This window comes from Nelumbo lutea, chromosome 1 (assembly GCF_056320005.1).
Source record: "Nelumbo lutea isolate HS-2025 chromosome 1, American lotus-T2T, whole genome shotgun sequence".
Lineage (NCBI taxonomy): Eukaryota > Viridiplantae > Streptophyta > Magnoliopsida > Proteales > Nelumbonaceae > Nelumbo > Nelumbo lutea.
The window spans coordinates 174092382-174105122 of record NC_142684.1 but is presented as its reverse complement, the minus strand read 5'-3'; the positions used below and the strand labels follow the sequence as shown (position 1 = coordinate 174105122).

At 41.0% G+C, this 12741-nt stretch overlaps 1 protein-coding gene across 2 annotated transcripts in view; it reads left to right on the top strand.

Annotated features, from left to right (window-relative positions):
• LOC148879298 (putative ATP-dependent DNA helicase CHR12) overlaps positions 1-11768 on the top strand; it is a 33065-nt gene extending 21297 nt beyond the window's left edge. For both annotated transcript variants that reach the window (XM_088960798.1, XM_088960799.1), the window contains 4 exons: positions 639-846; positions 929-1082; positions 9952-10554; positions 10785-11768. In XM_088960798.1, coding sequence (XP_088816924.1) covers positions 639-846; positions 929-1082; positions 9952-10554; positions 10785-11497 — 1678 coding nt within the window. In that variant the 3' untranslated portion in view covers positions 11498-11768. The remainder of the gene's footprint in view (positions 1-638; positions 847-928; positions 1083-9951; positions 10555-10784) is intronic.
• Positions 11769-12741: the final 973 nt, after the last annotated feature.

Below are 12741 nucleotides of genomic sequence, written 5' to 3'. Positions count from 1 at the left end.
TTTAGGATGCCCTAGGCTGTTGTGAGAAAACTGGAAAAGATCATGAGAGACTTTTTGTGGGAACTTGGGGAAGGGAAGAAAGATCATTTGCTTAGGTGGGAGGTGTCGAAGTTGAAGGCAGGAGGGTTGGGGATTGGGAACAGTAGAATGAAAAATTGGGCCTTATTGAGTAAGTAGCTATTGGAGGTTCCCACGGCAGAGCAATAGGCTTTGGCATAAAGTGGTAGCAAGTGTTCATGGGCTGTCAAACAGTGGTAGCAAGTGTCCACTATGCCTAGGAAGGCTGCCAATGTATATGTCCCTACAGATCATCATCATCATCACATCATCTAAGCCTTGTTCTAACTATATGAGGTTGGCTACATGAATCCTATCCCTCCATTTTGTTCCATTCTTTCAAAATGACAATTCAATGTCTATGTACATCAGAGTTTGGCAGAAGTTCTAATGCTCTGTAAACCTGACACAATCCCCTACTTTATCAGGGCTTAGAGCAGCAATGTAATGCAAGCTCACACTGGTGGAATTTTTTTTGTCCCTGCAAATATTACTAACTAATTTCCTAATATTTCTATGTTGTCTTTTTGTCCTTAAAGAAAAGAAACCAAAATCTCTAATTGCATTTTGTTTTTGTACAGCTACCGCATTAAGCGCAGGCTTCTATTAACTGGTACACCAATACAGAATAGTCTGCAGGAGCTGTGGGCCTTGCTTAATTTTCTCCTCCCCAGCATTTTTAATTCAGTGGAGAATTTCGAGGAGTGGTTTAATGCACCCTTTGCAGATCGATGCGATGTTTCTCTTACAGATGAGGAGGAGCTGTTGATTATTCGTCGTTTGCATCATGTGAGTTTTGACATCTACTCTACCTGTATGTTGTTACATTCCCTTTAACTGTTCGTTTTTCATCTATTATGGGCTTTTCTAGGTTATAAGACCATTCATACTGAGGAGGAAGAAAGATGAGGTAGAGAAGTATCTTCCTGGGAAAACACAGGTCATACTGAAATGTGATTTGTCAGCATGGCAGAAAGTATATTATCAACAGGTCACTGGCTTGGGAAGAGTTGGTCTTGATACTGGTATGTTAACCTTTTGCTGGTTTCATCTGTCTGGTGAGTGTTTGTTCATGTAGCCTTAGAGACAAGTTCTCCTATGCATCATATCAGAGAAGCAATTTCCCCCCTGGTTCCTTGGAGGGGAAAGAAGCCTCTTATTCTAATCTCACAATATTTATGATGCAGAAAGGGGCTTCAAAGTCACAATGTCTATGAGATTACCTTAGGAGAATAATGAATAAACATTGTGACTTGTGAGAGCATTTTATTTTAATAGTAAAAAACAATTTTTGTTTTGTTTTCAATAAATGATGAAATTTTTTATTCGAACTAGAACTTACAAGGATATATCAATGTTTTAAAACATGGAGGTGTGATGCAAGGTGGGAGGTGTAAACCAGAATGCAAGAGGCATAAGTCCCTCAAGCATGGAATTTTTTTTTTTTTTTTAAAAAAAGGTAAGGTAACTTTTTATTGATGAAGAAACAACATACAAATTACATTTGTTTTGGAAAATTGTGTTATTCCTTGTAGCCCAAATAGTACTTAATACCACAGCTGGGATGGAAGACCATACACTCTTTGTGATCTTGGACTGTCCCTTAAGCTCCCAACACCACAAAGATCACACACAGTCGCTGGCATGACCCAGTGGAGCTGCCAAAGAGACAAGAAATGGCTCCAGATTGCATAAGACACAGAGCAGTGCAGGAAAATGTGGTTATTCTCCTCTTCCACTTGATTACAGAGCACACAATACAGGTTCTGGAGCTGGATTCCTCTCCTCACCAGGTTCTTTTTGGTGAGACATTTGTTTAAAGCCACAGCCCAGAGTAGAGCATTTATCTTTGAAGGGACTACCTGGTTCTGGACTTTCTCTGCAGGAAACTCAGCTTGAGGGCCAGTTGCTAATTTTCTAGCAAAGGAACTAACAAAGAAAACTTCATCACTACTCCAACTCCAGTTCCACATGTCCTCCTCCAGTAAATCCAGATTGTGATTAGACAACAGCTCCAATAGATTAGAAACCAATTCTATTTCCCTGTCCTGAAAATGTCTCCTGAAAAAAGGGCACCAAATCTGTAAATTGTCTCAAACCTCACAACAGTTAGCCACCAGGACATCTTGATTCTCTCTAACCTGAAAAAGATGAGGGAATAACTCTGCTAAAGGCAAGTTGCTACACCATATATCTTTCCAGAAACTTGGTCCATTTCCCAATTTCACCAAAAGGCCCCTACTTATTAGAGGGAATATCACCATGATTTTCTTCCAAATAGAGCATCCTGATGAGGTAACAGAAGTGGTTGTCACCCAGTCACCCCTATCAGTGTTGTATTTGGCTGTAATCAAGCTTCTCCACCAGCTCGCTCTCTTTTTGCCAAATCTCCAGATCCACTTCCCCAGGAGAGCTTTACTAAAGACTCAATTTCCTGACCCCTAAGCCACCCGCCACCCTTTGTTTAGGGGCACAAACTTGGTCCCACCTAACCAAGTGAATCTTTTTCTCTTCTTCGCACCTTCTCCACAAGAAATCTCTGTAGCTTTTCCACTTTTTGGGCCACTTTCCTTGGCATTGGGAAAAGAGACAGCATGTAGGAGGTCAGACTTAATAAGGAGCTTTTTAACAGTGTAATCCTGCCTCCTAAGGAGAGGTATTTTGACTTCCAAGAAGCCAACTTCTTTTTCTAACCTCTCTAGTACCGGTTCCCACACTTCTGAAGAAGTACATCTAGCTCCCAAGGGAAGCCCCAAATAAATGGTTGGAATGAATTCATGGGCCAGGTAGCCCGATGGCCTGGCCCGGCCCGACCTGTTCTTTTTCGGGCTCGGACAAAATTTCAGGCCTGCGGGCTCAGTCTCAGGCTTTAAATACCAGGCCTGGTCATTTTTTAGGCCGGGTTTGAGCTTTCTCAAATAAGCCTGGCCTGGGCCTGAGCTTGGCTCGATACTATTACATATAATAAAAAGGCATTTATGTTATATATAATATATATTTCTTTCTTAAATTATTAATAAGTATTTACTATTAGGAAATACAAATTAGTTTATCAATTTGTTAAATTATTACTAAATTAATATAATATTATTTTATAAAAGTACATTGAAAATAAGACATTTTGTGTACAGGTTGGGCTTCGGGCTCGGGCTCGGGCCTTCACATTTTCTGTTGATAAAGAGGCAAAGCCTGGCCCAGCCTGGCCCATGAACAGGTTTAGCAGGAAGCCAACTTAACAGGCTAGAATTTCAGCTAAGTCATCAATATTCTCTACGTTTTCCATAGGAATTAATCTGCTTTTAGCTCAATTGACTTTCAGCCTTGTAACTATCTTAAACCAACAAAGGACCCCAAAAAGCACTTCCAACTGATTTCTATCAGCAATAGTGAAACAAAGGGTATCATCAGCAAATTGTAGCAATTGGACTTTTTCTCCCCCCCAGAGTGGTTTCAAAGCCTTGCCACATACCTTCACTTACTACCTTATTCACAAAGGCTGTTAATAACTTTGTACACAGATGAAGAGGAGAGGAGAGAGGTCCAATCAAAAAAAAAAAAAACAAAAAAGAGGAGAGGAGAGAGGGGGTCACCTTGCTGGAGACCTCTAGAGCTCTTGAAAAAGCCAGCCGATTATCCATTTACGAGGACTGAAATTTAGGAGAAGTAGACCTTTATCTAGTTCCTCCATCTTTGTCCAAAATTCATTTTATCCAAGACAAAATCCAAGCATCTCCAGTTAATACAGTCATAGGCCTTTTCCAAGTCTAGTTTACAGATCAGCCCAGGTTTTCCTTCTCTTTGCCTTGAATCAATCAGCTCATTCGCCACCAAAACACTAACCAACATCTGTCTACCCAGCACGAAAGAAAACTGGTTTTTTGCAATCACTGAACTCAGGACCTTCTTCATTCTCTCTGTTAAGACTTAAGACCTTAGCTAGGATCCTGTAGAAGCCGTTTTATAGACTTATTGGTCTGAAGTCCCTTATATTTGTTGCTCTTTCAATCCTTTGGAATTAAAGAGATGAAGGTAGCAAAGCATTCAGACTTCTTTCAAGTGTAGCATTAGAGTGGAAATCCTGAAACACCTTTATCACCTCCCAACATTTTTTATATAAGATATTTGTGAGCCCATCTGGCCCTGGGGATTTGTCCGCTTCCAAGTTTTTTATCACATGCCACACCTCTTCCTCAGTGAAAGGGGCTTCTAGCTCTCTTTGTTGGGCCTCTGAAATCCTCTTCAAATCCAAATCAATAGGGAGGGGTCTCCTTTTCCATCTTTCCTTGAACAGATTGGAAAAGTATTGGGTTGCTATACTTTTCAAATCAGTCCAAGCTTCACCCACCTGGCCATCAAGCTCTAATCTTTCTATTTGATTAACCCTTCTTCTAGCATTTTCCATCCTGTGGAAGAAACCTGAATTTTTATCACCTGCTTTCAACCAATTTACTCTTGCTCCGTCTCTATTTTAGGTCATCCCTATAGGCTAGCTTGTCAAGAATTAGCTTAGCTTCAAGCCTCTTTTTCCTCTCTTCTTCTGAAATAGAGCCAGCAGCCTCTTCAGCCAAGTCAATTTCTTTAATTAAATTCAGACAGTTCCTTTTTTCTGATTATGACTGTTCTTTAAAACCCTGATTCCAAGATTTTAGGAAGTCTTTGACCAAACTAAGTTTCTTAGCAAGGATATGAGAGCTGGAACCCAGAAAATCAGAATCTGACCACACTGAAGATAATAATGATCCTAGGTTTTCTTCTTCAAACCAGGCATTTTCTTGACCCCTACATCCCACACAAGCTGGATAGGAGCATGATTTGAAACAGGCCTTGGAAGGATGATCTGCTTCACTTGTTGGAAGGCTTCTTCCCAACCCGGTGAGATCATAAATTTGTCAATCTTGACTAGGGTCGGATTTTCTTTATTATTTGTCTAGGTAAACTGCCCACCTAAGAGAGGCAAATCTAAAAGTTCAAATTGGTTCACAAAATTTGCAAAATACCTCATCTCTCTCGTTCTCCGCTACCACCCTTTTTGTCTTCCATAAATCTGATTACATTAAAATCTCCTCCCAGAACCCAGGGGATATTATGTCCCCTTCTCACCTCTGCTAAATCCTCCCAAAGTTTTTCCTTTTCTAAACTAATCATCGGGCCATAGACATTTGTGAATTGCCATTGACCACCTCCTTCAAGCTCCAAAATTACTAAAACAGAGAACTCCCCTACCTGAGACTGAATTAACTTCCCTTTCACTTTGTCCCAAAGGATTAGTAAACCACCCATAGAACCTCTTGCGGGATTTCTCACCCACCTCACTTGACCCTAACCCCAAATACTTCTAAAAACCCCAGCATCCAAGCATTCCAATTTTGTTTCCTGTAGGAATACCACGTCTAACTTCCATCTTTTAAGCATCTCAGACACCACCACCCTCCTCCTACCCGACCCCAACCCCCTCACATTCCAAGCTAGGATTTTCAGTTCCATGAAGAACAGTGCACCCCACCCCCTTTTTAGGTCTTTTTCTTCCCCCCTCCCTCCTTCAACTGTCCATCCCCCTTTCTCGCACTGTCTTTCAGACCCCAGGCTAGTCTCATCATCTCCTTATTTTTCCTTCCTTCCATGTTCCCTTTCTTCCCCTACATTTTCCCTCTCTCCTCCAAAAGATCTTTTCTCAATATTTTCTAGGTGCTTCACTGTCTCTTCTTCCAACCCTTCAATGGACACCCCTAGGAATTTTCCCAGACCCAGCAGCTTCGACAAAACCCAAGAAGAGGTTTCTGCCACCTTTTTTCATTTGTCAATCCTTTTTCCTTCTCTAACCCCCCTTCCACTGACATTTCTTGGAGGCCTTACATCAAACAGTTTCTCTCCTCCCTTTCCGCACTCGGCAAGTGAACCTGGATCTCAGTCTATCTCCAAGTGTCAACTATCCCCTGAGGTGGAGGTTCAATAGCTTCTAAATGGCCAATGGAGTCACCTCTGCAACCTCCTTTTCGGAGTTAAGCGTAAGAGAGAGAGAGAGAGAGTGAGTCAATGTCATGTTTTCTCTTCCCTCCTTGTTTCCTAGTACGACCCTTGTCATTGAGTCGTCAACCACCGACAAAGAGCTTTCCGGTAACAGGGATGCCACCGGAAACCAGAGAGGCTCTCGTCTAGACCTCGCAAGACCACTCCCTCTTTTTGTCTGTCGAACTTTTCCTCTTCCAAATTCCACCGGCGAAGGAGAGTTCTAAGTCTCTCGGGCCCTCTGTCAAGAAAAGACAAACCCCTCGATGGGCTATCTGAATCGGGTTGGATCAAGCTGCCCCGATGGGACGAGAATATAAAGCAATGACTTTTCCTTCTTCATCTCTAAAGGCTCCACCTATGCCCAAAGGCCCTGGGTTACCTTCACTACTGCCATCAAAGTTCAGTTTGACAAACCTAGTGGCTGGTGGAGACCAAAGGGAAACAACTTTGGTCTTTGCTGGGGCTGTGTTAAGTGTTATGTCTGTGTTATTATACAGTTGTCAATTCTCAGTTAACTCCTTTTTCAAAACATTCATGAGATATCTAAGTGGTTCAGAAGTCATTGCAGGGTCAGTCATTGCAGTAGACAATTGATTATTGAAATACCATCCATCCCCCAAAAGAAAAAGGTGAATGTGATGCCGCAAGGCAAGAATCAATAAACAGACACAAGCTAGAAACACCCTTGTTCCAGGCCTCAATGTCATTGGTAGAACTTGGCAGGATCCTACCAAATGAGTTGTAATCTAAGAAAGAAGTATAGAGAGAGGAGAAAGGGTAGAGAAGATGAAGGAGATAGAAACCCCAAGGAGTCAAGTTGTAGATCCCACCTGCAATAATCTGAAATAAAGAAAAGAAGGTAAAAACAGAAGAGAAGAAGAAGATTGAAGATGGGAGAGAGAAAAGTAGAGGAAGAAGATGGAAGAAAGGGAAGAAAGAAGAGAGAGAGAGAGTTCTAAACTTATCTTCAGCCCCCAATGATCTCTTCTATCCTTTTGTTATAAAAAAATAAGAACAATTACATGAGCACCCTTAGTAGGGCATCCATCACTAAAGACAGCAATTAAAAACAATAAGAAAAGAGAAAAACAGACCCATATTGAAGGAATGGTAGGATCCATCTAATGGACGCCAAGAAAGGTGCGGAATGAAAGGGCGAATTTCAAAAATTTTTCTACCTTCTCCCAATTGGGAATCATATTCCCTAAATTTAGAATACAATATTCAAGGATTCAACTTGAACCATAATCAAACCAGATCTGAATCAAAAGGGAACAGGAAGGATTATACCTGATCCGGAGAAACAATATCTCCCAAAGTTGGTGTTCACGCCCAAAGAAGATACCAAGATCCGCTCCTACTGAAAATGACACAGTTGTGGATGGAACGGAACCAGCAGGGTGCGTCCTACACATTGGATCCTTCGCAAGAACCCACTGGAAACTCTGAACATTGAATCATTTTCAGTCTTTTCTGCAAGACTGATGTCAAGAGCTGATTTCTTGACTTCTTTCTCCTACAAAGATCGAATCTTGCAAGAGGGGTTGACGGCGGCTGGAGGAGAACTGCTGGGACGAAGATGGCTAAACAACTTTCTTCTCTCTGGAGTTTTGAGATTTAATCTCTGTATGCAAAAGACTTTCTTCTCTGTTAGAAAAAAACTTGGTTCGAAATCTAGTATGTTCGAATTAGCTTTCTCCTCCTTTCTTCTTGATTAAGAAATCCTCCTAATTATGAGTGATCCCAATCCAAATCCTATTTGCAGATTAAGTTAGTTTACTCCTGATCTTATCAGGAGGTTACCAGATTCAAATCTGATTTGAATTTGGTCTCCCAAAGTGGATAAGGTCAAAAGCCCAATCCTTTTTACTAACATTAATCTCAGACTCTCCCCATAGATGGGTGATCATATCAGCCCAACTCGTAATGGGCTTTTGGCCCATTAAGTATTCAGTGTTTAACTAGTTTCCAATCTGTTGCCCAGTTGGGCTTCTTTGTATGACGTGGGACCCAAGCATTGATCTACACACCAGCCACATGGGTTCGGTCCAGCCTTTATTACAAGGCCCAGCCGAATTCACTGAAAACTTAGTGACCCCTTGGGCCCATCACATGGACCCTATGGGCCCAACACTTACATTAAGTGGTCCCTGGACCAAGCCATCTTATAAAAACCCAGGGACTGTGGGCAGGTGCAAGATTAGCCCATCAGGTATTATCCTAAATGGTCTTACACTTAACCTCTCAGCCCTTAATGATCAAGCACTGCCCGACAAGAGAATACCTCTTCCTCTGCTGCAAGGAACAGTGCCACACTCTCTACTCACATGGATCCCGGGAATTAAAACATTTTGCAAATCTTTTTGAAACCGTACATATACATACATATATATATATATATATATATATATATATATATATATTAATTTTGCAAAACAAAATTCCAACGATTGAAATCAATTGCCGGCAGTTTAGTCTCCATCAGAGAGAGTGCATTCCCGACCATTACCATTGTCCGACAAAGGGGTTGATCCTGTCACTATGATCACTCACTTAAATGAATTCTCAGACTGCCCCAACATGTCCAGGTTTTGACCCCCGCTAAGGATCTCACTGAATGACATATCAAAGACAGCCCGATCCGACACCTAGTGAAGTGTCATAATCGAGTCCAGGGGTCAGGTGTAACTTTCCGGTTTTGCCCATCTGTCTCCAAGGTCTAGGGCAATACTGGAAATCTAGTCCGGTTCAAGGGTTCAAGCAATCCCATACTGCATGTGCCTTGGGTCTTACCCTGATGGCCGAAACAAGCCATCCCAACACTTGGGCACATCAGTATCAACCTTGGCAGGATAAATCTCCCCAGACTTATCCAATGGCTATGAACATTTAAAACTAACACAAGTTTCTATAAGTGTCCAGTTTTAGGGTCTTACACAGAAATATACCAAACAACATGAATCAAACATGTACTTTGTTTATTTACACTAAATGTCAAAAGTACATCAAATTGGATTGAAGCTAAGGGCATACAAAACTGTCTAACACATATCTATCTAAGGCCCACTACCTACTAACACAAGTCATAAACACAACTTAAAGAAAAATAAGAAACTAAGGCCCATTCGGCCTATTATCTCTATAAGTCACTCCAAGAGACCTAGAATCACTCTAGGGTTTGTGGGAACCCCAAGGTATCACTCCAACAGACCTAGAATCACTCTAGTGTTTGTAGAAGTCACTCCATGCAGCAAACTTGCAAGAGAGTTCTAGCTTCAAAAGGAAGAGAATACATCTATTTATAGAGTGACTTGTGTGGCTCGGAATACCGTTCATCATAAGTACAAAAATGTCACTCCTTGTCTTGTGCATTAAGAAACACAATAACTTTCCTCCTATTAATGCAATTAAACTGGAAATTAAAAGATCCTACTAGACTAGAAAAACAAGATATCATGGGCCAAACCCACATGGAACTGGTCAGAATGATGAAAATACCCTTCTGTCAAAAAAATACAGGAATACATAAATTTTCAGAAAATTCCAATTTTGACTCTTCAGTGCCTGCATCAGAGAATGTTCCTTGGGCTGTGTTTGGTTGCAACGCAAACACAAATATATACACTACATATTTACCCATTTTTCGGTTCATGAATGCAAACACAGTTCACATTTTAAACCATTTTTGCATTCATCTTGTTCGTTTGAAATTGGTGCAAAGTGTGGTTGTTCTCTTTTTTCTTCCTTAAGTATTCTTCTATGCACTTTCCTCTCATCAAGCCATTTTAATTTTTTATTCATATATTCATCTTTCTCCCTCTAATTGAACTTAACTTGCCAAAGGGCAAAAAGTTAAAAGCTTACTAACAAGACAAAAATATACAGGATCAGGGAAATCCAAGAGTCTTCAGAACCTGTCAATGCAGCTAAGGAAGTGTTGTAACCACCCATACCTCTTTGTTGGGGAATATAACATGTGGCGCAAGGAAGAGATTGTCAGAGCATCAGGGAAATTTGAGCTTCTTGACCGCTTACTTCCGAAGCTCCAAAGAGCAGGGCACAGGGTTCTGCTTTTCTCACAGATGACTCGTCTCATAGACATTCTAGAAATTTATCTGCAACTGCATGATTTTAAGTATCTCAGACTGGATGGTTCAACAAAGACAGAAGAAAGAGGGACGCTGCTAAAGCAATTCAATGCACCAGATTCTCCTTTTTTCATGTTTCTTTTGAGCACACGTGCTGGTGGCCTTGGTCTAAACTTACAAACTGCAGACACTGTGATAATCTTTGATAGTGATTGGAATCCTCAAATGGATCAACAGGCAGAGGATCGGGCACATCGCATAGGGCAAAAGAAGGAAGTCAGGGTTTTTGTGTTGGTTAGTGTTGGCTCAATTGAAGAGGTTATATTGGAACGTGCAAAACAGAAAAGGGGCATTGATGCCAAGGTCATCCAGGCTGGGTTATTTAATACAACTTCAACAGGTATGACCTTTAATCCCTTGGCAGTGACTTCATAACAGTGAGTAGTATAAAAAAGTGGGTGTGTCTATACATTTGAGATTGTAAGGATTCTTTGCATCAAACCTGTTATTAACTCATTCACTGAAATTAGTGCCCATGTGGAGTTATCTCGCTTGATAGTTGGCAATGCTAATTTACTTATTTTATTTATAAAAACCTGGCCATGTAAACCTAGTTTATCTTTTGTGCAGCTGAGGACAGAAGAGAGATGTTGCAGGAGATCATGCGGAGAGGTACAAATTCACTAGGGACAGATGTGCCGAGTGAGAGAGAGATCAACCGTCTTGCAGCTAGAACAGATGAAGAATTTTGGTTGTTTGAGAAGATGGATGAGGAGAGGCGACAAAGAGAGAACTACAGATCAAGGTTGATGGAAGATCATGAGGTACCTGATTGGGCATATTCTGTACCCGATAAGGCAGATAAAACCAAAGATATGGAACCTGACAGCGGCAACACCATGGGAAAAAGACGGAGAAAAGAAGTGGTTTATGTTGACACACTGAGCGACATACAGTGGATAAAAGCTGTTGAAAATGGAGACGACTTGTCCAAGCTTATGACCAGAGGCAGGAGGAGGGAGCATCTTCCTCCTGAGGCCAATGAATCAACCAGTGATAACGGAGGGGGAGAGCAAAAAGTATCAGAACCAACAAATGACGAGTCTATGACAGGTGATGGTGCCAATGAAAATTTCTCGAGTCGGACACCAAAGAGGCTCAAGATGGGATCCGTACATTGTAACAAGCCTGAATATGAAAGTTCTGGAGACCGAGGTTGGAGTGGTGACATCTTTACATGGAAGACCCACAAGAGGAAGAGATCAAGCATTGGGTTTCCAAATTCATCATCTGATGCTAGAGGGCAGAGTTCCAACAGCAGCAGAGGGAACGGATGGGCTTGATTGAAATTAGTCAAAACTAACTCCTAATCAATGGACAGATTTATTTTTATGTACCTTGTAACTTTCAGGAACTTTTGATCCAGAATGGGTGATCTTCATTTGATTTCCCAGTTCTTCCAGTTCTTGAAAGAGCTTAATTTTAACGCTTCTGTGGATCAGGAAACTTGTTTTTGACCCTTGCACTGGTGGCTCATGCTATTGCCCCCACTCAATTCATTTGTGATAACATGTAACATTTTATAATGCAAATAATAGATTCTTTTTTCAGAAATACTTGGATGACTTACAAAAAAGTAAAAACAGAAAAGATCCCTATGACCTTAGGAACCATCATTTTTATGAAGATTGTTTCATTTCAAATGAACCATTGCTTTGGTTATCGTTGCTCTCTACAGAGGCCATTACCCAATGTTGGTCCCAGGTTATCATTGCTGTCTACAGGTAAGTGAAAACGAATGTGGGAAAATAGTCTTGAACGGCTGAGCCAAATTGGTAATGGATGACGTAATCAAATGATTGGACTTGAATTCACTTCACCCGACCATGCCAGGCTCATCATCATTCATGCCTCTCTCTCTCTCTTGATAGATAGATAGATACATTGGACAAAAATTAGGGGAGAAAAAAAGAAAAAAGTGACCCATGGAAAGAGTAAGCAAAAATCTGAAGATTAGACTAAGAGGAGGCACTCAAACTCATGTGAAGTGCAATTAAAGAAGCATAGGCGCCATCCTTGATGTTTATTTTAATTTTTCATGCTTTTCCTTTCTCTACGATTACCCCATTTTTAACGACCACTATTAGGTATGCACCTTTAATGGTAGATAACCAGTGTAAAACCACAACCGTCGTTCTGTCCACCATAACACGGTCCAATGCATCCTGTACCACTTGTTCTGACTCAGTTGAATTGAATTAAACCAGATTCATATTTTATCTGCCCAAATTGAATTGAACTGAATTGAAGAGAGGGAAGAGAACTTGGTTTGGTTGCACTGTTCAAAGTTCAAACCTGTTGCAACCCACTGATAAACTTGTGGGCATTTGCCAACTCAGCTGCACCTAAAATTTCAGCTTCTGTTGCATTTCCTTCCTTTCCATATGCAATTTTGGCTTTGATGGTGTCATTGAATAACACAGGTTCTTGGCTCACTAGATCCAACCAAAGCAACTGTTGCTTTCCCACTCTGAATTAGGGTCATAAAAACCTCTGCAACGAGATAACCGTTGATTTCCCACTCCCA